Raw genomic sequence first — 24,334 nt, 5'->3', positions numbered from 1 at the left:
GCCCCAAACAGGGCTCTTTGGAGCATCCCACGCAGTGACCGATGCCGCATGCAGCCTGCTGGCTTCTTCCAGTGCTGTGACCAGCTCCCCATGAAATCCGGGCTTCCAAAGCCAGACAAACTAAAAATGAAGTCGCAGAACACGGAAAAGGCTTTGGGTTTTTAGCCTTGGTCTGCATTGTTCCCCCTGCATCAGACGGAGCCAACTTGAAATTCAGATTTCTCAGGGTCTTGTCAATTCAACCACTGAAAGTCTCCGGGATGGAGGATTTTGGCCGTAGCCCCTCCAGGACATCTCCCTAGGAATTTTAAATTAAAAGAATAAAAAAATAAAATAAAATAAAATAAAATAAAATAAAATAAAATAAAATAAAATAAAATAAAATAAGAAGTAAACGGGAATGTATTCACTCAGCAGACACGGCCCCATGCGCTCAGCCCAACAGCAAAAGAGTCCCTTCTGCAACAGGCACCCCATCATCCCACTGCCTCCTCCACCCCAGCGGTCCTGGCAAAGATTGGAGGTTTTTCCCTAGAACATTCATTAAGAAAATGTGTTATTTTTGCTGGTGTGCTTGGTTACCTGCATCACTTGGGCAGGTTTGGATGAGAGCCGTTGATGTTGCTGGATGCTTTTCCTAATTTCTCTGAGGATATCTCTCAGTTTCAAACCCGTTGTCTAAATCATGTTTAGCTCTTTGTTAATCAGTGAGTTAATTTAAACAAGCTAATTCCTTTAATGACAATTAGTTCGCTTACTTAAAAACCGCTTTCTAAAACTGAACATGGACAAAAACACCAATCCTAAAACCATTGGAGTGGACGGGGCGGAATAGCTCTTCCCGTGAGGAATGATTTCTAAAGGCTAAAAATCTTACAGCGCAATTTCCTAACAGAATTTCCTCCTTGTAAGACTCACAAGGCTTCTCCTCCTCATCAGGCTTCATCATCTGGGTGAATTAATCACCAAGCTTGAAGCCGGTGGTTGCCCAACGCTCAATCCCAACCGGCTGCTCGTGCTCCGTGCGCCATTCAGGCACCCGATATTCTCTACATGGAAAAGTGGAGATGGAGCAGAAGGTGCAGGCGTCACAGGATGGAGGAAAAGCCTTCGAGAGAGGGATTTATGGAGCTCCTGGGCTGGTTGTAAGGGTTGCAAGGCACCGCGGCCATGGGTTGCTTTTGGGTCGCGCGAGCAAAGCCTAACAAGAACCAATGGCCGGAAGGTGAAACCAGACAAATTTGTATCAGGGAAAAAAAAAAAACAAAACAAAATGAACAGAAAAGGTCCAATTATTTTTACCACGGAGCCATTGGAACGAATGATTAAAGAAAGCGACGGTTCTGCTTTCTGATCTCAGATAAATGTCGCGTACCTTCGCGGGCAAACGCAATCTGCTGGGGTTTATCGGCGTGGGCAGAGCGGATCTGGAAAGGACGATGGTGATTATTTATGGAATTTGGGTCTGTTTTGTTTAGGTTTTTTTGCAGGAAATACACCTGCACGACCCCACCACTCACTCCTGGGGCCGAATGGGTTAATTGCTTCTGTGGGGCAGGAGAGCAATTTTGAGTGTTGTTCATGCTACCGGGTTAGGAGAACCAACTATCAAAACCAGGGCAAGAATAGAGTTATCATATGAATGGAGTCACTGGGAGATAAAGGAGCACCGAGGGCTGCGGCGAGGCGCAGGACCCGACCGAAACAAAGAGCAGAGGTATTGGGATCACAGCACAAATCCCATGCCGGCTGCTCCCCTCCTGCCTCAGCAGCTACGGGCGTTCCTTTCCTTTCGTTCCGTTTCTTTTTAGGAAATTTTTTTTATTTATTTTTATTTTTTTTGCCTTCTCTCTCCAGTAATTCTTCACCAATCCTAAATAAATAAATAAATAAATAGAGAGACATATAAATAAATAAATAAATAGGGATTTCCTTCCCTGTTTCCTTCCTGCAGGGATGGATCGCTTTTTCCTGCCGTACTTTGATCTGGATTCATCAGATCCATTTCTGCCCTCACCAAAATGGGCTCCCGTTTGTTTTCGCTGTACGTAAAGCCCTTCAGGACTTCGGGAAATAAAGATTTGAGGATGTGGTTTAAAAAAACCCAAAAAACAAACAACAACAACAACAAACACAGACAGAAAGGAAGCGCATTTTGTGCACCGCAAATTTTTCCTGCAAATTTTGGCGTTTGTTTTTTCCAGAAGTTTGGTAAAGTACGAGCACAGGAAATAAAGGCAGGGATAGGAGCACCCCCTCAGCTCTCTGACAGTCACACCACACTCACAGTGTTGGCTTCCTAGCAGCATTCTGCGTGCCAACAAACAAACAAACAAAAAAACCCCAAAATTATGCCTTGACAAACCTGATTTATTCCTATTTTCTAAACACAACCAGAATCCGCTCCCCACCTCGAAGCGGCGCCCCTCCAACCTTGCCACCTCCGCCCAACGTCGGCGCTCACCAAAACCCTCTCGTTTCCCATTCCCACTGAGGAGCAGAGCGTCCTCAAAGTCTTTTCACAACTGCGAAAGGATTTCCTCTGCCTTTCAGCGCTCTGCTTGCCCGCAGCCCCGACTTCGGCGCTGCCGCAGAAGGGTTGGCAAAGGAGCGCTGAATAAAGGCACGGATGAGTTTTACCTTTTTTTTTTTTCTTTTTTCTTTTTCTGTTTGAGCAGAGGGGCAATTAATGAGATTACAATCGGGAGATTAGCAGAGGAGATTGGCACAAACCCTCCTCGGTGCCGCGCGGCGGCCCCGGTTGCGGCGGCGAAGGGGAAACGTTGGGTTTTCCCATCCTCCTCCTCCATCACCACCAGCGAGGATCTCCACCGCCCGTGGCCGCTCTCCCTCTCCCCTCCGTTTGCACAAATCCCGAACCCCACCTTATCTATTTATTTTCTTTCCAATTCTTCCTTTTTCTTTTTTTCTCTCCCCTGCCACACGTTTTCCCTCCTCCCGCACGTTCAGCCATTTCGGAGGTGATGCTGCTCCATCCTCTACCTCCCACCATTCCCCACGCTCCCTACGTGCCCCAAAACCCCGTGGTCCCCCACCACGTCAGCCCCACAGTGAGCGGGATCAGACCCAGCCCCACAGCGGGATGTGAAGGGCCATTTTCCAGCAGAAAACACAATTCTGTCACGCGCGCACCAAGCTCGAAATTGTGGCAATTTCTGCTCTGTTTCAACACAGCGAAGATATTTTGTTTTCTGTTATTTAACTTTGATACGTGATGTCATGTAAAATATCACGAATGCTTTCTCCTCTGCAACTCAGTGTTCACACTCAATATCTCACTCTAATGCACTATTTCCAAATTATTATATGCATTATTACAACTTTTTTTAGATGCAAAGCAATACAACAATTTCAAACCAAATTTTTTTTTTTTTTTTTTTTTTTTTTTTCCAAATCTTTCCCACTGAGACCATTCAGTACCCTTCAGATTTTCTCTTCCCCACAAAATACCTGAGTTTTGGCTTTCAATCTATTTTGCAATGATCAGCACACCGAGCTGTGGGGATTTCCCACAGACCTGCGATCCCCACTTACTGCCTGCTCCCTTTCCCATGGTACTGACTGCGAAAAAAAAAAACAAAACCAACATATGAGTAAATGGAATTAAAAAATTAATAGCTTGAAACATCCTGGGGAAAAACAAAAAAAACAAACAAAAAAAAAAAAAAACAAAAAAAAAACCCCAAAAAACAGCTTTGCAGGGAAGAGAAAGGCTTTGTGAGCTCTTGGGGTTGAAGTTATGGCTATGGTTACAGTTGGGGTTCTGGTTGTGGTTTGGGTTATGGTTAGGGATAATGATGGGGTTAGGTTAAAGTTATGGTTACAGATTCAAGGCTAGGTCTAGGGCTCGGATTAGGGTTGGGGTTAGAGTTAGGGTTAGGTTTGGGGTCAGGGTTGGAGTTAGGTTTGAGTAACCATGTGTGATCACGGCCATGGCAAGCACCCTGGTTGCCCTGGCTGTGGGCATGTGCTGTAGGGTTACGTTTTTTTTATGTTCTGATTTTTAGGTGGTTTTGTGTGGAGCCAGGAGTTGACTCTGTGATCCTTATGGATCCCTTCCAAATTGTGATTCTAGGATTCTTTGAAGCCCAGCACAGGCAGGAGGCTGCAAGGCCGTATCAGCCCTATGCCAGCCTCAACCTGCAGCCCCACAGCAGCCCCGGTGCAGGCAGTGTTGTCCTTCTGACCCAGTGCCCTGCACTGCTGCGTGCCACACAGCCAGCACTGTGAATGCTTCTCTGCCCCTTTGGTTGGGCCCAGCTGACGCAGAATCTTTCTGCACCGCCATGGAGCCGTGCTCAGGATGGTGGAAATGTGGATTTCTTTGGGGGATACGGAGGGACACCACTGCAGGATCCCACACGTCCTCCTGATGCCATCCCACTGCCTTGCCCACCCCCACCCAGCCCAGACCCCATCTGCCGCATCCCCCCCAGAGCCCTGCACATCCCTCACTCCGCACATAAGCTTTCTTCTCCAAATATCCTGGGAAAAGCCCCAGTCTTCCCATCTTTGGGACCCAGGTATCCCCGCAGACCCCACGAAACCCACCCCAGCGCAGACATCATTACAGGAGGCCCTGACCCCGCTCACAGCACAGCCAGGGCCCGCACTTTGCACATCTGCATTTTGCCTTTGCTTTGGGGCAGGCACAAGGACAGCAGTAAGAGTAGGGGCAGCCGAAGGTCAGTGTCTGGCTCCCCTCTTGTGCTCTACCCATGGCCAGGGTGAGACGAGGTCAGGCTGGCTGCTCTGCTCGGAGCTCCCTGTGCCAACACTGGGAGCCTGGGGGAGCACAGGGCCCTGAGCATGGGCAGCAGCACGGAGCAGGGGGTTGGGGGGCTGGGGTCCACTCCTCATCCCACAAAGCCCATCTCCAGCAAGAGCCTGAGGCAAGGACAGGAAAGAAAGCCAGAGGGAAATGAGCAGAAGTGCAGGGATGCAGGGGTAGGAGTAACAGAGAGCTAAAAATGGGTAACACAGGTAAGGAAGAGATGACGGCTGGGAGGGGAGGTAGGGCTGCGTGTTGGAAGATGACAGCAGGAAGCCAGCCCTGCTGGGCGCTGCTAAGGGCATGAAGCAGCCCATGGGCCTCAGTGTGGCAGGAGGACATCAGAGCTGCAGCGAGGAGAAGGGAGGGATGCCACCACCATCACGGCAGGGACATCGGCACCGGGCTCGCTGCGGCTGTCGGGCGTAGCAGAAGGGAGGAAGGATGCTGCTGCCAGTGCCAAGGACACGCTTGGGAGTGGGAACAGCAGATCTCCGGGTGATGAAGATCAGCAGCCCTGGGAAGCAGTCACACCACTGCCAGCACGGAAGGAGACGAGCGAGCGGATGACAGGCAGCGGGAGCAGCGCTGCCGTACCGAGGGGGCCTGAGCCGGTGGTTGCAAGGCCGGCATGGGCTGGGGCTGAGCACAGCCAGGAGCCAGGTGCAGGCCTGTCAGCACCGACACCGAGATCCTGGCAGAGGGTCCCTGCCCCAATCCCTGCTTCCCACTTCGGAAGTTCACAGCCCTTTCCCTCGCCACAAGTTTCCCACCTGAGCCCTTCCAGCTCCCACCGCCCGCTCCCGCACACACCCCCTGCACAGCCCTCCCTCGCCCACCCCGCGGCCCCGTGGCCCCACCAGCACACCTTGAGCTGACACCACAGCCACAGCTCAGCTGGTCTGCACGGCCCCAGCTCCCAGCACAGCCACCCCTGCGTGCTGCAGCAGTGCCCTCGCGGGGGAAGGCCGGGCAGAGCTCCCAGGTGTTGCTGCAGAGATCGAGTCCTGCCCAGCTCCGAAGTTTAGCCACAGTGCAGAAGCTCCAGGAGCAGCAAACTCAGGCAGGCAGGAGCCCGGCTCTGCTCCCCTGAGAGCAGGGAGAGGCAAAGACCAGCGGAGATCCTCCTGACCACAAACCCCACTGACACATCCAAACCCACAGCCACGATCCCCCCCAAACACTGCCCCACGGCACCGGGGCCACCTCACGTCCTACCTTCACTGGTGGTGGCGGACAGGCAGGCAGCCAAAGCGATGACGATGGAGAGCGAGGACGTCAGGTCCCCCTGTGCCCATGCCATGGTCCGGTGGGGCCGCCGGCTGCGGGATGGGGCTGCCGCGGTGGTCTCGGCACCTTTGCGATCGAGCGCCCGGAGCTACGGCACACGCCGGCTCATGCAAAGGCACTTTGCGCACATTGCTCGCATCCACACAGGCGAGCGGCTCGGCGGGGAGGGCGCAGCCTGCCTGTCACCGCTCGCAAGCCAATGGGGTGGGTGGGCTCTGCAGCGAGCCCCCCTTCCCGCTCCGCACGCACACGCTGGACCCAGCCGGAGCATCCCGACCACGGGCTCCCGCTCCCCCCCCCTGGCCATCCCCCCCGTCTCTTGACGCTGCGCTCCCCGCCGTCCCCCTTTTGCGGCTCCGCTCCGCTGCTGTGAGAGCCGAACCTCCAGCCCGGTGCTGTGGCCGTGCCTCCTGTCCCGGCCCGTGGGATGGATTGGCTGTCAGAGGGGACAGAGTTGCTCAGAGGTTTCCCCTCCGGCTGGCAAAACAGGGGGCACAAGCTTGGTCAGGATCAGGCAGAAGGGGAGGTGGGATTGCTCTTCAGTTCTGGTGCACAGGGAGGATGAGAACCTATTGCATGTGTTCCCCTCGCACATCCAGGGCCCAAGGAGACAGCCAAGCCCCTGCCTCTGTGCCACATCAAAACAGAGCCTGGGAGGATGCAGACCCCCAGCAGATCTCCCATCCAGGTGGGCAAAGGGGCCCTGCATGAGGTCAGGGCTGCCTGGACAGGAAGCATCTCCCTGCTGCCTGCCGGGCACCTTCCTGCTTGGAGCTGCTGGCATTGCTGAGCCGAGCCAGGTGAGTGCCTTGTTCAGCATTCAACACTCAGCATCTACCAGATCCCCTCCAGCTGCCACCATTACTTCTCCATCCGAGTGCTGAGCAGTCACTGATACTCAGCTGTAATCACTGCAGTGTTGGCTCCCACCTGTGCCATCAGAGGTGTCCTTATCCGCTTGTTCATGGCTGGGCAGGACAATCTGTGATCGTAGCCCTGGCCAAACTCATCCCACCAGGAGCCCCCCATGGCACTGCCAGCAGCCGCTACCACTGCAGCCCGAGGGGCTCCCAGCCCATCTCACAGCCCGGTGCTGACAATTCCCCATTCACAGCAGCTGAGGATTGTGCCTGCAGGGACACATCCGCAGCACTCATCACCAGGACCTGGGAACGACCTGGCTCATCGGGTCCCTCCGGCTCATTTTCCCCTCTGGCAGCCTGGGAAAGCCATCCACCAGCAGACAGCACTGGAGAGGTCCTGTCATCAGTGGTATCGCAGGCTGGGATTGCTGAGCAGCTCAGGACATGAGCTCTCCTGTCCCCCAGTGCCCCCCCCAGCCCCAGGTGTCCCAGCAATGTGGGTCCCTGTGGCCTTTGGCCTCGCTGTGATGCAAACTGCCATGGTCGGGCCCCTTTACAGAGCATAAAGGAGCTTTGCAGGAGCCAGCATGCCGCAAGCCCAGAATTGGGGATTGGGAAACCTCTCCAAAGCATCACTAGAACTGAGGAGGTGTGTATGCGTGCAGCGGTGGGTGCAGTGGGGTGCTGAGTCCAAGCAGAGGACCATACTGTGCTCAGAGTGTCCTGAGCTCCTTATGGCCCACAACTCCTCATGGCCAACATCTCCTCATGGCCCCACAGCTCCTCGTGTCCCTACACCTCCCTCATGGCAGCCTTTCCCTTGATGTCTTCTGAGGAGGCCACTGGTGAGGGCCAGCCCTCAGCATCAGCAGTGACGCAGCATGACTGTGGGAGGCCCTTGACCAGCTGAGCAATCAGCCCCCAGTTAATTAAGGTCAGGTCTGTGCAGGCCTGGTATGCCTTTCTTCCTTGTCATGCTGCGTAGTAATATCCTTTAAATTAAAAAAAATAATAATAATCTTATCATAATTTTTCCTCATTGAAGGAGATGGCTTGGAATTGGAATTGAGACAAACACAAGCCAGAAGCACCGGCTGCAGAAGGGGAGAGTTTAAGAAAGGCCTTTTGGTAATGCCCATCGTTCCCTTATCAGTGAGGATATTAAACGTATTGAAATGCTAAGCAGCTCTTTAATGGCTGTCTCTGATTTTCATTAAACAAGCAAGGGATGAGCAGGAGGGAAGGGGATGCAGCACTCTTCTCTCTCTAAGAAATTCTGATTGCTGGATATTAATGGCATTACTGTTCTTTTATCCAGGAGCGCGGGGTTGAGCTTGCCTCCTTGCCTATTTTCCATCTTGCTGAAGTGGAACGAAGTCCCGGCTCCCTGAGGTGGGTGCACAGTTGCTGCAGAGCTGGTAGGGACAGGGGCTGTATGCATACAGCTGCAAAGTATGGCTGCCTGATCCTGACCAATCAACCTCCTCCTGGGCACCTTTTTGGTGAAGCATCTCCAAGCCCTGCCACGCCGGTGCAGCCCAAACGGAGGAACCTCCTCGTGCCTCGATGGAGCTCACAGCTCTGACAGCCAGAGGAGGTACAGGGCAGCCCGCTCTGGATTTCTTTGCAGACAACCCAAACAATTCAAACTTCAGCTTTGCTGTCTGAAAAAGCAGAGATGCAATAATAGTTAAGCCCGAGCGCTTCAAAGGCACGCCAGGAAAAAAAGCCCGTTAAGCAGGCGCTAAAATGGCAGGAGAGACACAACTGCACCTCGCTGCTCTTGTTACCTCTCCTTTGCTTTGCCGTTTCTAGCCTGTGGCTCCATTCTGCACGGCCACCGAGGTCAAAGGCTTTGCTGTTATAATCGCACGCCTCCAGGAGCTGGGGTTTGAAAGCGGCCAAAAATATCCTGTCGCTGCCCGTGGCACTGAGAGTCAGCGGCCACGGAGGAAGGACAGGCCAAGATGGGAGCAGAGGCTGAAGTCTCACCCCTCTGTCCAGTGCACACGGTTTGCACTGCAGAGCGCACTGATAGCTGCCCAAACTGCCAGCTGTATTACAGGCACTTTGTTTCTGCTGGAAGTGGAAATCTCAAAGAGACTTAATTATAGAGCCGGGCAGACACGGGCGTAATCCTTTTGAAAGCCTACAATGAGACGCTCTCCAAAATTAATTTTGAAACTGCAAAATAACCAAACAAAGCTCCATTTGAAACAGGGTGAGTGATGGGTGGAACAATAGGGAGACACGTGGGAACACCCACAGCCACTTCAGAGCTCAGCCGGGGCTGCCCCTTCGCAAGGAGGGGGCACTGGGCAGGGATGAGCTGACAGTACGACTGCCCGCTGCTCCAGGCACCCCGTTTGGCTCACAGACTGTTTGGAATGCTGGGGCTGTGATTTCAGGGAGGTGACCTCTGTCTTTTCGTTATTTTACTGCCTTCAGAAATTTGGGATCAGGCCACCGATGTGCAAAAGTGGGGCTGGCAATGGTGAAGGATGGCAGCAAGGCAAGGTTTTGGTTATTAGGGACGTGGTTTTGTGGGCAGTAATGGCAGCAGGTGGGTGGTTGGATGGGGTGATCACAGAGGTCTTTTCCAACCTTAATTATTTCACGATTCCATGGTTCTACGATCTTCTTCAGCCAGCTCACAGTTTGGAGCCTGTCTCCTGCCCAGGAGTCGTGTTCCTTCATGTGGGATGTTGGATGCAAGACTGTTTAGGAAGAACGATCTCTGCTCTGGCTACAATTCGAAGTCATAAATAACCTGCTTACCTCGGGTAACCTTGTAGAACTGCAGCCTAATTTCTTCAGACATGCACCTCTCCACCTTATTGAACTGAGATTTAACTCCCTGTGGGATGTGCGGGGTCAGCGAAAAGACCTTTGTTAGTTCAAAGGCCAACAGAAGATGAACAAACAAATTGAAATTGTGTAAAAAGCTCATATTTAATTAATACTGTCTCAGGAACTAATTAACAGATTCACTTGGAAATCGTCAGGAAAATAATCTATGTTTCAAGGGTAGGTGGCCAAGGGTCAGGGAGAACATGCTCTATATTTCACATGGAGAGAAGGGCTCAAAGCCAGCGATCTGGTGTAGATAAAACCCAGCCTTCACCCCTGAAACGGAGCAGCATTTTAGAAAGGACAACCTGTGACCTCAACACGGTCCTTGTCCTTTGGCAAAGCCAAGGTTGGGCCTTACAGCATTACTGGGCAGCTCTGTGCCCACCTGAGCTTAGCTGTGCTGACCAACTTCACATGTGGCATCAAGAGCTAGAGGCCCACCAAGCCTTGCTCCGCCTGCAAGGCACGACATTGTCTCCTGAATGGGCATGGCAGCCCACCTAGGCACCCTTGGACCGCTTGTCTTCCCAGCCATCCTTACAATCAGTCTGCTCATTCATCTTCGTAACGGGGTGACCCAGGCCCTAGGAGAGGATTTAAGGCATTGAATTTGGCACTGAGGATTTCTCACCCCAATTTAATCACTGACATCTTGGTGAGCAGAGCAGCAGACTCTGTGCCCGTGGTTCCCATCATCTGCCCATTCCCTAACATCTTTTGTTCCTTTGGTCCCCTGGTTACAGCATTTGTGTCTGGGACGTGTGACTTAGCACTTGGGATGTGCTAGCAGAAACAGGATCTTCTCCAGTCAATGGCACACTTGGGTCACATCCTCATATAACCAATAATTGTTATGGTTGGAAAAGATCTCTAAGACCATCCAGTCCAACCTCAACCACGCTCACTGACCACATCGCTCAGTGCCACATCTCCACGCTCCTTGCACACCTCCAGGCTGTTGACTCCATCATCCCCTGCGCAGTCTGGGCCAACGCATCACCACTTTTTTGGAGAAGAAATTGTTCTTCACAACCAACCTGAACCTCCCCTGGTGCAACCTGAGGCCATTCCCTCTCATCTAACTGCTGTTACCTGGGAGAAGAAGCCGACCCCCTCCCTGACCCCCACCATTGTCCGAAGAAGTGCCTGGTGATGAGATAATTTCTGGCTTGCTTTGAAATATACACCTTTAAAGCAAAGCAAGTTACCTTGGCCTTCAGATTTAAGCACTTGCCTTCTACAGCAGCACTATCCTGCACTCCTTTGAAGAAACCACCTGAGCTAATAACATGATCACCTTCCCCGTTATCCACCCTGCGCATCTGCTGGTGCTTGTGTGCTCCTGCATTTCTGCCTTCCTCCAGTGTGCAGGGCGCTGATTCCACTGCTTATCACAGTGCATGCAGCTTCCAGGCGCCGCGTTGGCTTCATTCCTACTTTCAGATCTGCTCTCATCTCTGCCACGGGTCACTCAGGTGGTGTCAAGTGTTTTCAACCGTGTCCATGAAAGCGACGTTGCTACTCACCCTTCAAAGTTGTCATTCTGGACAGGTTGACTTCTGCTGTCTTGCAAATTCTAATCGCTCTGCTTGGAGTTAGCTCTGCAACCAGCCCTCCCTGCCTCCATCTCTCTCTCCAGTCTCAGATCAGTCATGAGCTCTTCTGAGATCCCTCTTCCTTTCAGTGCTCCCAGATTAAAACTATGCCTTTCATATGTTCCTTTTTTTTTTTTTCCCCGGCATCCCAATGTGTGTTGGATTTTTGTCCTGTGAGTCAACTGAAAGCTACCGGAGAAATCAAAGCTTCAGAACCAGCCAGTGCCAAAAATAAGAGTGCTGCCTTAGCACCCTCCCTTGTACTGCAACCTGTTGCTCACCCAATCAAGCTGCAGGCATCTCTGTCCACTGTAGGGAAGCAGGACTCAGTGATCCTTATGGGTCCCTTCCAATCTGGGATATTCCAATTCCAAAGGGAAGGAGCTCAGATGGCTCAGTAGTGGTGATCACACCTGAGATTTGCACCCCAACCATAGAGTGAGCGGAGGTTGTTGCCCCCCAGCTTTCCCCAAGCTCTGTTTCATCTCTGCAGTGCATCCAATACCTTGAACAGGGAAGGTGGGCTGCAGGCTGGCGTTGGTGCCAAGGTGCTGCTGAGGATGTGCACTGACGTGGGGAGGTGCTCAGAGGGGAGGCGTAAGGCTCTGACCAGAGAAGTAGAAATTATGTTCCCCTGCCCACTTGCAGTGCTGTCTTTAGCAGCAGAGATGCCTGTGACACTTCTGAGCCTGGAGAATTCCAGACCATTTTTTTTTCCTTTGCTCGTAACAAAATGCGGCTGCTCCAGAGACTGTTAAACGAAGTGGCTGAAGGTCTGAGTGCACCAGAAATGAGGAAACAGAGCAGAGTAGAGGACAGCTTTGGCACACTGGATGGGAGAGCTGGGTCCTCTTCTCTCCTTTATTTGCATGGTTACTCCGGCCCTGCCTTCCCTTAAGGAAGCAAGGCAAGTGCTTGTCCTGGCCAGGCCACCATTTCTCAGGCTCTTCCATTTCCTGAAGAAAGTAATGCCTTTACCCTGTCTATGTGGGGTCAGAAAATACTTTTCTCAAAGACTTTGCAACTATTTTATGCGCAGCAGAAGAGAGGAGCTGAGGACAGCCCACATCCAGGGGTGACAGATGTCCTAAAGCCCTAAAGCTCCAGCAGAGCTGATTTCAGCTCAGCATGAAAGCACTGCAGTGGGTGCTGCTGTGCGTGGGGGACAGCAAGAGAAAACAAACAGCTTAGACTGAAATCAGAACTGTGATTTGGGATCAGTATGAATATCCCCGCGGCTCCGGGATTATCTTCAGTCATCGCAGCCTGTTCCACTTTGGCCTAAATCCCACGGCCTTGCCTCGAAGGCAGTTCCCTGCTCTGATGGAGCACGGATGAGGTGGGCAGGGAGGAACCCCCACTCTCAGTTTTTCCATGGGCAGAGCACGCAGCCCCTCCTGCAGCCCAGCAATGCAGCGCTGATGCATCGAGGTCTGGTGCATGGCAGGAGAGGAGGAATCCACAGGCTGCTGCACAGTGCACAGGTGCATGCCAAGCACTGAACCAAGCTGCAGAGGGATCTGCTGCAGGATTTGGAGCCAGGTTGGAAAAGACCTCGAAGATCATCCAGTCTGCTGGCCACCAATAGCGCCCACGAGGCAGGAGATGCAGGGCGCAGCGTGCTGCAGTGGGGCAGGAGATGCAGGGGTGGGGGGACGTGGCACCGTGAGCCCACAGCGTTGCGTGAGGCCGCTGCAATGCAGCCTGACCCTGAGCAAACTGCACACAGCTGCTGCGACTGCCGGCCCTCCCGCTGGGCACCAATCTTCATCTCTTTGAAATAGGCATTAAAATACATGAGCCACACTCTCTGGCCAGGGCTCCCAGCACTGGATAATTGCTTCTTAAGTGCTTTCTAAATGCAAACTGCATGTCATTCTTACCACTGCTGCCACCTCCCCTGCACTCAGCCTTTGATCTCCTTCATGTCATGACAATATTGCAATTACCCCGTCAGTGTCCGGACGTGGTGGTGCTCCTGGTTGGAAGGCCACGAAGACCTGAGAGTTCTCCCTGAAGTGTGATGGCCAAGGCCCAGCCTGGTGAGGGATCCAGGTGAGCATTCAGGAGCTGAGGGAGAGGATTTGCCACTGCAGATCTCAGCAAAATGACAGGGACAGACTCCTTAGTGGGGTCTGTTGTGATGGGACAGGGGGAAATGGTTTCCAACTAAAAGAGGGGAGGTTTAGATAGGACGTAAGGAAGAAGTTTCGTGCAATAAGAGTGGTGAGATGCCGGCACAGGTTGCCTGCAGCAGTGGTGAATCCCCATCCCTGGAGACAACCAAGGTCATGTTGGACAGGGCTCTGAGCACCGATGGAGCTGTGGGTGCCCCTGTTCACTGCAGGGAGGTCCTCCCAACTCAAACCATTCTATGACTCCAGGATTGTGTCTCTTCTTCCCCAGCCCAAACCTCTGCGTGTCCATGAGCCGTGCTGCCCCGTGCTCATGCCTGGGATCTGCGGCATGGGGCCAGGACCAGGCTCCCAGTGGGCCATGTGCTGCTGGGAATTGAGGTCCTACTGGAGCAAAGCACCAAGGGTTTGCCAAGAAGTTCCTGGGCCGGCAGCATTCTCATAGAACCGCTCTCAAAACCCAAACAAGCTGGGGAAGGCAGCCAAGGCAGTCCTGGGAGATCCCGTCCCTGCTCAGGAGCAGCAGCACGTCGGAGCCTCTTTGTTGTCTGCTGACAGTGACGGGCCCTGTGGAGGAGCTGCTGCCAGCACAGAGCTGCTGGTGGGAGGCCGGTTCAGGGGCGCCGAGGGTACCGTGCAGAGAATCCGTCACTGAATGGTTTGAGTTGGAAGGGACCCTAAAGGCCGTCAGGGTCCAACGCCCCTTGCAATGAACAGTGAAAAATTAATCAGTGCTCAGAGCCCCTCCAGCCTGACCTTGGGCATCTGCAGGGATGAGGATCCAGCACTGACCCGGTCAACCTATGCCAAGTGCCTCACCACTCATTATAAAAAAATATTTCTTTATATCCCATCTAAATGGTCCGTGTATGCAGAGAACAAGTTGCACCTCCCCAGAGGACTTTTCGTGGGGATGCAGAATTCAGCCAGGCTGATGCAGGCGAAGCCTGGTTGGTAGCTGCGGTGGCTGTGGCTTTGGTTTATCGTAAGGCATTTGTTGGCTTGGATTCTGCAACAAGCCAGAATAAGCCAATTTAAACCCAGGCTGCTGAATTAAACCCTTCCCTGCTTCCAGCCCCACGGCGCTGCCTACACCCTGCTTCCCATCTGCTGCTGATGGCGGTGTTGCCACACACAACCGCATGGATGCTGGTGGCATTGTGCTGCTCCTTACTGTGTCCCACTCTGCCCTGGAGTGGGATCTCAGGGTCAGAGAGCCATACAGGGGCCATGCTACCCTCCAGCACAGCCCCGAGTTGCACAGACATGAGTACAAACCTGCACACTCGCAGCGTGTGAGCCATTCTCTGCGCCTCGTCCCCATCCATTTGCAGCCTGCCCTGCCGTGGCCATGGCAGCAGTCTGTACGTGTAGGTGGAAGAGCCACCCGTCGTCAATCTGTCCCCTCATCCATCCTGCAGACAAGTAGCTGCCTGCCTGGCAGATAGCACCAGGAGGGCTGCTGCTCCCTGCCAGGGACTGCTAAAGAGCAGCCCCCATATCAATCAGCCCCGTCACTGCTTGAGGGATGGATTCATGGGAAGGGGTTCTGGCATTAGCAGTCTGTGCACATGTTGGCCACACCAAAGGCCACCGAGGCCTCCATCCCTAGCAAGGACAGCGGGGCTTGGGGTTGGGGTTGCACTCAGCAATGCCTGCTGTACTACCGCAGAACAGAAAGATGGCTGAGGAAGTGGGAGAAGAAGAAGATGATGGCATAACTGGAGATCCGGGTGAGCTTCGAGGTATTCCGTGGCATGAAGGCTATTGGAGGATGGGTGGGAGGGTGGATAAATGGATGGGTGGATGGGGGAGGAGGATGGCTGAGGCCACAATGAATTTTTTCATAGGATTTGTTGATCTCAAAGCTGTCAGTGTGAAATGGCTGGCTTGGACAAACACACCTCTATGAAAAACAAATAGGGATTCATAAGTCTCCACATTTTGAAAGTGACCGCTCTGGATGTTGTCAGAAAGCAAAAGTTCAGGATCTCTTCCTTTAGAGCTGGGCTGTGCTTTGACAGAAATGGTTTTAAGCTAAAAGACAGGAGATTTAAAGTCTGATTGTGTGACTGACAGATAAGCATTGGTTCCACTTCTGGTACATTTCCCAGTACTCTGAGATGGAAAACTCCCTCACAGTTCCTCATGTTACAGCTTTTCCACTCACTTGCCCTCTGGATGGCTGCATCTCTAACGTGAGGTCAGCTCTTTTTCTAGGGCACTGTAGGACCTGCCCTTTATTTTGGGGCCCACCAGCAATGGAAGTGAGACAAGGCACACTGATGGCCCATCTGGGGAAGGGTGGTCCTGGAGATGTCAAGAGTGGGAGCCATGGTTGCATTCTGTCAGCACAATGGAAAAGGGCTCATCTGAGCATTGCCCATTTGGCCCATGTGGAACCAACTGTGGGTAGGGAGATCCTCCAACCACTGGTGGAAGTATTTGGGTGCTATTTCTGCTATGTGGATATATATATATATATATATATAGCTGCTTCTGGAAGGAAAGCAGTGACCCAGCATGTGCAGTGGCCATAGGTGATGGGTTGATGGTAGGACTCATCTTACTGGTCTTTTCTAGCCTCAATGACTTCCTCCCTATGATTCGCCTTTACCTTCAACATCAAGCTCTTCAACAGCCCGCTTTCTCCTGTCAATGGGCAATGCATTTCTCTCTGCAAAGGGAAAATAAGACCTATGCACTTTTTCACCTGCCCCCTTACTCACACAGTGCTGAGCAGGACGGCAGAGCCCAGCAGTGCTGCCAGATTGCACTCCAGGAACTCAGCCTGAGGAGACATGCAGCTCCAGGAGCACAGCCATCCTTCACGCGTCAGGGAGAGGTGGGCACGTGGTTCCCTCTGCCCAGCACTGAGTTGCTCTGCCATTAATCCCCCAAGAGACGACCGCTCCTTTCCTGGGTACCATTAAAGTGATCTTCATTTTCTAGTTCTGCATTAGCATTTATGGGGCAGTCATTCAATTTCTGCCCTGTGGGGCATGGGTTCATCACCACTACACCGAGGCTGGTGCCAGACCCTAAAGGATGTTAAACCTTTCCATGAACACCAAGAAAACTACTGACACTGTTTGGCTGCTGCAACAAACCCTTTTTTGAGCAAACTGTTGGAGAGATGCCCTTTCTCCCTTCCTATCCCTATAATAAAACCTCTCTGCTCTCTGCTAGCAACAGCCCATGACAGAGGAGGAGGATTTCAAGGCCATAAAACCCCTAGTTGAGGAGAAGCTCTCCAGAAGACGCCTGGAGCTGAGGACATCCAACACAAAGACACTCCAATGGGCAGCAGCATGGCCCATGATCTCAGTAAGCAGGATCATGAGAGATCACCTCATAACAGCACCAGTGTCTCCTTGTCACCACTTGAGGAGATGACCACTGATCAATGCCCCCATGCCATGCAGTCTCCCATTGAGGCTTCCACAGATTTCCTTCATTTTGAGCTCACTGCTGAGATCTTCTCTCAGTAAAAGCAAGCAGGTCTAAACAGAGCAGCCTCACCTCCCAGCGTGTGCTGCCCGCTGGCCATCGTGTCTGCTGGGTCCATGCATGGCACACACATTCCCATTCCCTCCTTCCACTCCATATCACAACCCCCTGTGATGCACAGGGACGCAAGGCCCAAACCTGTCTGCATGCCGATGGAATGCTCAGGTTCTGCTTCAGGGTCCCCATCCCATCCAAAAACTCAGGTGTTGGACCAAGGCTTGGAGATGCAGCCCAGCACCAGGAGCCAGGCAAGACCACGAGGAAAATGCTTCTGCTGCTGACTCACCCTGAGCCTCTCTTGGAGCTGTGTGAGATCCTGACGGCAAAATGTGTGACGATGCAGGAGTGTACATGATGCCACTCAAAGTTCCACCTCCTCAGCTCGGTTATGAGTGGAATAGCTCATTCCACTAGCAACTGGTGTGGAAAAACTGCTTTGCAGAGATTTGGGGCAGGCAGGGGAAACTGGGTGCGCAGGGATGGGTGGTGGGGCTGGGAGAGGGCCCACAGCAGGCAAAGCACTGTGCTCAGCTCCTTGGGGAGGGCAGAATGGTGCCATGCAATGGGGAAGGGGAGGAGAGGGAAAAGGGAGAACGGAGATGAATAACAGAGAAGACAGCACTCATCCTCAGGGCCAACATTCTTGGGCAGATACCTGGGCTGAACTGGAGCTGGACATCAACCCAGTTTTGTCATGCTGGGAAATATTCGCTAACAGGAGATGCTCATTCACCTCCATTGGTTGGTGCCCCGTCCCTGCAGACACCCAAGGTCAGGCTGGAGGGGCTGTGAGCACTGATGGAGCTGTGGGTGTCCCTGCCCAGTGCAGGGGGTTGGACCAGATGGCATTTAGGGTCCCTTCCAACTCCAACCATTCCATGACTCTATGATGTTTCTACCATTCTATGCTACAACCCTTCCTGGGGCCACTGGCCACCACCCCACTGCAGCCAGCCACTGCTCCTCGGCCAAGCTAGACGGACCTCCCTCATCATCATCAAACCAGCTCCACTAACGAGGCAGCTCCTCGTTAACATGGGCTCACAATGGGCTCCCAATGCACAGCCAGGAGGTTGGCTTGTAGGGCACGGGGACGTGAGGACAGCTCTGCCTTCCCCCTGAGCATCAGCCCAGCCCAGTTAATGGGAAGCTTTGAAATGACCCTTTCATTGATCCTAATGCAATCAGAGCACGGTCTTTGTGCGGGAGCAAACTGCCTCTGCTCCCCGGAAAGGCAGCATTGTGCCGTCTCTCGCACTCCCGTATGCTAATACACCAAGTCCCTGCAATTTCATTTTCAACAGGGACTAATTTAAAAGAAATGACCGGCCTGCCAGTGGACTTCAAAGATATCTTTTGATGAGTTTTAGCAGCTTCAGCGAAACTCTAATTTGAATTTCAGTGGCCGCCGTGTGATTTTCTCGGTGACAGTTAAGAGAGATGACAGCAGCAGCTCCATCTGTCATTGGAGCCTCTTCTCGTCCCTCTTTTCGGCGATTTGTTACAGAGGGGGGGAAGGAGAGAGGGGAAAAGTTGAAACCGAGGGCGGTGGGATTTGGGTGCAGGAAGGGAAGGGCTGTGGGGTGGGCGGGGGGAAACGGCAGGTTTGGGGGAAAATGGCCAATTTGAGGCTCGTGCATCAAAATCTGTGCACGGGAAGCTCCGTGCTGACCCTGCACGCCTACACAAGTGGCTTCAGATCCCTTTTTGGTGGTTCGGTGCATTCTGGAGAGGCAATGCAGTATCACTGCCACGGTCAGCTTGGGGTCGTGGCCAGGAACGGGGTAGCACGTCACCTCAGACCCCACAGTCACAGATCTGAGTGCCAGCGCTGGTGAAGGACAGAGGTCAGGGCACCAGGGGAAGCCACGCAGTGGGGCCAAGGACGGGACACCTTCACTGCCCCGAGGGCTTGTCCCCTTCTTGCAGGGAGCCCAGGTGACAGGAGCTGCTTGGGGCACTGGAGCGGCTGTCAATCCCACCCTAAGCGCCATGAGAGCTGATTGGGATGGTCTTTGATGCCCTTTCCAACCCCACCACCCCAAGGTTCCATGACCTTTGAGGTCCCTCCAACCCACATATCTACGGTCCCATAGATGCCCTGCACGCATTACATCCTCAAAGAAGATGGCAATGCAAGGGATGGCGCGAGGAAAACTGCAAAAAAGGCAAAGAGAGCAGATCCCACCCTCTGCAGGGACTCGAGGCAGGCGGCGGGCTGCGGGTCCCTGCTGTTCCCTTTGTCTCCTGCAGCAAAGAGAGGGGCCGGTTGTCCCTAAGCCCATCTGACAGCGTCACCGGAGCGCTCCCGGAGCCACTCGTCACTCTGAGCCCCGCCATGAAATCGCTCCGACGTTAGGCACTTCCTAATAAAGCTGTCACAGACACCCCATTATCTCCTGGCCCAGCCCCCTGCCCTCTGTTTAACCAGATAATCCGCTTTTTAAAGATACACTTTCCTCTGGTGCCTCAGCCCTATTCACAATGCGGGTGTCTGCAGTCCTCATCCACCCTTTTGTCCCCAGCCCTGGGAAATTCCCCGTTCCCCACTGTGGCTGTGTTCTTTCCACCAGATGGGCTATGGGCTGTGTCGGGGCTGTGTGTTTGGGGTGGAAGGGACCTTAAAGATCATCCAGCTCCAACCCCCTGCTGGGGGCTGGATGCCCTACAGGGACTGTGGGTCTCTGTGAGGTGCTAGGATGGCTATGGGGGAGGTCTATTGGGTTCCAGGGGGGTCCTTGAGGGGCTACAGGGAAGCCACAGGGGCCTTGGGGGGGAAATATGGGGAACCTGGGGGAGTTCTAGGTGGTCTGCTGCAGGGCTGTGGGGCAGCTGCAGAATGGCTATGGGGTACTGGGGGGGATATGGGGATCCTATGGGGAGATACGTGGTCCAATTCCCACAGTGCAATTGGAAGGCGCAGATCCCCAGCTGCACCATGGTGCAGTTGTAGAGGGTCTGGGAGGCAACGTGGAGGTCAGGGAGGAGTATGGGGGGATGAGGGGCTCTGGGGGAAGTATAGGGGTCTACTATAGGGACTACTAGGGAGTCCTGGGAGGGATTATCAGGGTCTTGAGGGTGAATCCTGTGGAGGTATAGGGCAGTTACATGGGTCCTGACGGGTCTGTGGGGAGTTATGGGTGGGTTATGGAAGTCTACAGGAAGGGGGAGAGGGGAGGAGAATACATGGCATTATGAGACTCTATAGGTAGCTATGGGAGTCCTAGGAGGTTTTATGGAGTCCTGGAGGGTCCCATAGGTCCCCCCAGTGAGGGGGGGCTGGAAGGCACAGATCCTCAGTTGCACCACAGAATCAGAATCGGGGCAATATGGGGTTGGGGGGGCTATAGGGTCTCACAATCAGTACAGTCCCACACCAGCTGCATGCATGGCAGAAACAGCCCTTGCTGGGTAACATCCTGCCCCATAGCTGTCCCACAACCTGCCCCAGAGCTGTCCCATAATCCACTTACAATGGCCCCATAACTGCCCACGGCTCACAGTCAGCAGCAGCTCTATCAGCAGCTCCATGAGGGGAATGTCAGCCCATCCTAGGTGTCGGCCTGCTCCATATCCACCCCAGAGCTACCCTATAACAGCCAATGGGTCTGTAGCCCATGGTCAGCAGCAGTTCCACCACTAGCTGCAGGTGGGGGAGCATCAGCCCCTCCTAGATGAGGGTCTGCTCCATAGCTGCCCCACAGCACCCCTGCAACCCTCCTACAGGTGTCCTGTAACTGCCCTATAACCCAGAAGTTCACCCCCCAACTCCTATAGGGTGACAGCAGCCATTATACGGTACACAGCGCCCCACAGCTACCCCATAAACAAATCGTGCTTGCCCTAGAAGTATCCTGCAACTGCCCCATAACTGCTCCTACAGCCCCCTGCCCCACAGCCCAGACCCCATGGTATCCATTTCATGGCTTCTATGGGGCAGCTATGGGGCACTACAGGGCAGACCCATACCTAGGAGGAATTACTTTTACCCCAAACAGAGCTGGTTATATGGCCACAGTGAGGTCAAGACATGGGGTTATAGATCATGTGAGGGTCATGCAGGGTCACAGAATTATGGGGTTACATGGGGTTATGGGGTCACATGGATTCGTGGGGTCAGATGGGGTTATAGGTCACAGTTATAGGGTCATACAGAACGACGGAGTTATATGACATGGTCAGAGGTGACATGGGGCCAGAGGTCACAGAGTTATGGGGTGTTCAGGGGGCATCAGTGGGGTTATGGGTCACACGGGGTCGCACAGGGTTATGGGGTCATTTCAGGTTATGGGTCATGTGAGGTTATGGATCAGCACCCCACCTTTGGGCTACAGGGACCTCTAATCTCAGTTAAATCAATAAAGACACTCCAACACCACCCCACGCCCCCCACTTTTTACCCTAAACTGCTTCCCACATTCCCCCATAATCACCCCCACATCTCCCACCTTCTCCTCCTTGGGGTCTCCTCTTTGGGGATATCCAAACCACCCAGACATGGGGTGGGCACAGGGGAAAGGGGAAGGAATAGGGAAAATGGGGTGGGGGGTTGGGGATACTGGGGATTTGGGGGAGGAAATGGGGGAAATTGGAAGAATAAGGTGAATGGGAATATAGCCAACCCATCCCAACATGCCCACTGCCCACATCATGGAAACACAGAGCCAGTAAGTTTGGAACAGATCTTTGAGATCACCCATTCCAACCCCAACCCATCCCACCGTGCTGGCTGACCAAGCCATGGAAGCACAGGATGACGAAGGCTACAGGAGGGTTGGGACAAGCTCAGACCAACAAGGGACAATATTTTGGGATCTGAATTTGGGATTTCAGCAGAATTCACCGCTCTCAAAGTTCACTCCTGTGCCGTCGAATCAAAGCATGCTGCTATAAATCATTAATGCACTCCCGCGTCGCAACGAGGCCGGAACGTTTTAATTGCTGAATAATGAAGCTAACACTCACAAATCTCAACTGCCTCCTTCTGCGGGAGAGGAAAGCTTGAGACTGGACAGGACCTACGGCTGGGGGGCCACGAGGATGGACTGTTTGTTGCAAGAAGTGTTTGCATGAGCAGCAGGATGGTCACCTCTGGAGCTTGGGACCAAAGAGAAGACCCCGAGCACACTGAACCAGCATGGCTAATCCTATTCCTCATTGATTTTCCTGAAGGATGCTCAGGGAGAAGCCGGGTGTGTGCAGCTGGGCTCTCATTACACTACGTGCCCCAGCCTGAGTGACCACATGAGGGTCCCAAATGGATACAGCAGTGGTAACACCCTCTCCCTCTCCTCCCGAGCTGAAGTCAAGCCATGACAACCACGCAAAGCCCCAACCCGGCACCCAAGGCCCCACCAGAAGCATTGTTCCAGATTTGTTTGGACTTCCAATAAAACCCTGACAGCATCCCATGCTCGGGGAAGTGCAGAATCTCACAACCTACCCCAGCTGTGTGCAAGGACAGCAGCACTGCATGCGTTCAACAGACCCACAGAGATGTGGCAGATAGCAGAGGATTATCTGGGTTAGCCAGGGAGAGAGGAGCCGCAGAGAGATCGCACTGCTAACAGAAACCCATCTTGCTGCAAGGGAAACGTCGTGTTGATAAATGGAAGCTCTGCGTGCACCGCAAGGATCCCCTGACCTACTCCTGTGTATGGCCAAATCCACTGTGATCTGTGAGCAGGCTGCAAGAAGCTCCTGTGTCACCAGACTGAATAGCAGCAACCGGGGGATGCTCTGAGAGCAAACGACGTCGGGTTCGATGTGCAGTGGGTGAATGTGCCAAGGAGAGCGATGCTGTGGAGTGGTGGCATATGGCCACGGCTTCCGTGGGTAAAAAAATAGGAGGATTTGCATGTCAGAGAGAGGCATGGCCATGCCTGACAGCAGGCTGGGCACTGCTAGAGGGGCAGGGATTATCTCTGCAGGCAGCTGGAATCCCACGGCACGGCTCTGCTCACCTGACTGCAGCCAGGAGGAGAGCAAGCTCCGTCTCTTGGAGGACGCCTCCATCTCTCACAACAAGCTGAGGGGTGAAGCTCCCATCTACCTGAAAAATAAGAGAAATAACACATTTATTGGCATCTATCTCATGCTCATAAGGGGAATGCGCACCAGGCCATCCCACCTGTCCCCTCCCCACCTTGTTTACAAGAGGCTCTGGGAAGCACAGAGAACACCAGAACAGGCTTCATGACAAATACTGTGACCCACGGGGGCTCTCCAGCCCCGTTCCCTTTGAAAACAGCGATCCAATGGTGGTACACCATGCCCACACGCCTCGTTAGTGCCAGCTCAGTTCACCAGGTGTGCCTGAGCCTGATTAGAAGGCAGGATGCATTTCCTGCTTGGAGGAATCACAAACGGAGTAGGGGAGGCAAAGTGGAAGCCGTGTGCTATAGCTGGCTGGAGATGCAAGAGAAGCAATTACTGCTTTAGCACAGGGCATGAGGAAGCACTGGGACTCTCAGCAACAAGGCAGCGGACTGCAGGCGGATTAGAGGCATTAAGTGCTGCTGGAGAGGTGACCGAGCCCTCTCCATTAGCCAGCCAACCCCTTCATTACAAAAGGTTACAGAGCCCATCTCCCAGGGACTCACTCTGCTCTCTGCAACTGATATTCAGCGCTCCTGCCACCACCACCCCTTGGGCTGGGTGTTAAAAATAATAAATAAAGCAGCTGATCCCAGAACACAGGGTTTGCACACCATGGCACTGGGGGCTGCAGCACCTGCACACGCTGCAGCACCTCGCCTGCCTGTGGGCGCTGGGTTGTGACAGTGGTGCAGAAAGCAGGTGCCAGCTTAACCCTAAGTGCCACCAATTAACGCACGAGGATGAACAAACCCACCTCCCTCATTAATTGGTGTGGTTGAAGAACCACTGGACGGTGCTCACCAGGGTGACCTCACGCTTCAGCCTGACCGGAGCGCAGGGTGCCAGCCTCACTGCTTCACCCCATCAGGGTGTTTTAGCCCCTCCAGCTCCAGGCTCTTCTTTATGCAGCGATTCGCAGGGCCTGGGGCTGAGCTTCAGCCTGGCAGGAGCTGATGGAGCACAGTGCGGCAGGGCTGGCTCTCGGCAGAGCAGACACCTGTCCGCTGGCACTACTCAAGACCTTGAGCACCATCTCCTGGTCATTCCTGATTTCAGTGGGAGTGACACTTCCTCCTTTCCGCTGTCACAGCAAAGCCCTGGGGACAAACCGCATTCCTTGCTGTTTGCTTTCACTCTTGGAGCTGGAACGGGAACGACCGACTATCACGCTGTCACAAAAACCGCCTGGAAAACTTC

The 24,334-nt window shown here is 53.4% G+C and overlaps 1 protein-coding gene across 1 annotated transcript in view; it reads right to left on the bottom strand.

Annotated features, from left to right (window-relative positions):
• EPHA8 (EPH receptor A8) overlaps nt 1-6,095 on the bottom strand; it is a gene marked incomplete at both ends in the record, with an annotated part of 37,133 nt that extends 31,038 nt beyond the window's left edge. Inside the window, one exon of the mRNA XM_079545465.1 lies at nt 6,011-6,095. Within this exon, the coding sequence (XP_079401591.1) occupies nt 6,011-6,095 (85 nt within the window). The remainder of the gene's footprint in view (nt 1-6,010) is intronic.
• Nucleotides 6,096-24,334: the final 18,239 nt, after the last annotated feature.

This window comes from Tetrao urogallus (assembly GCF_951394365.1).
Source record: "Tetrao urogallus genome assembly, chromosome: 21".
In the NCBI taxonomy this organism is placed as follows: domain Eukaryota; kingdom Metazoa; phylum Chordata; class Aves; order Galliformes; family Phasianidae; genus Tetrao; species Tetrao urogallus.
This window is presented reverse-complemented; position numbering and strand designations above follow the sequence as displayed.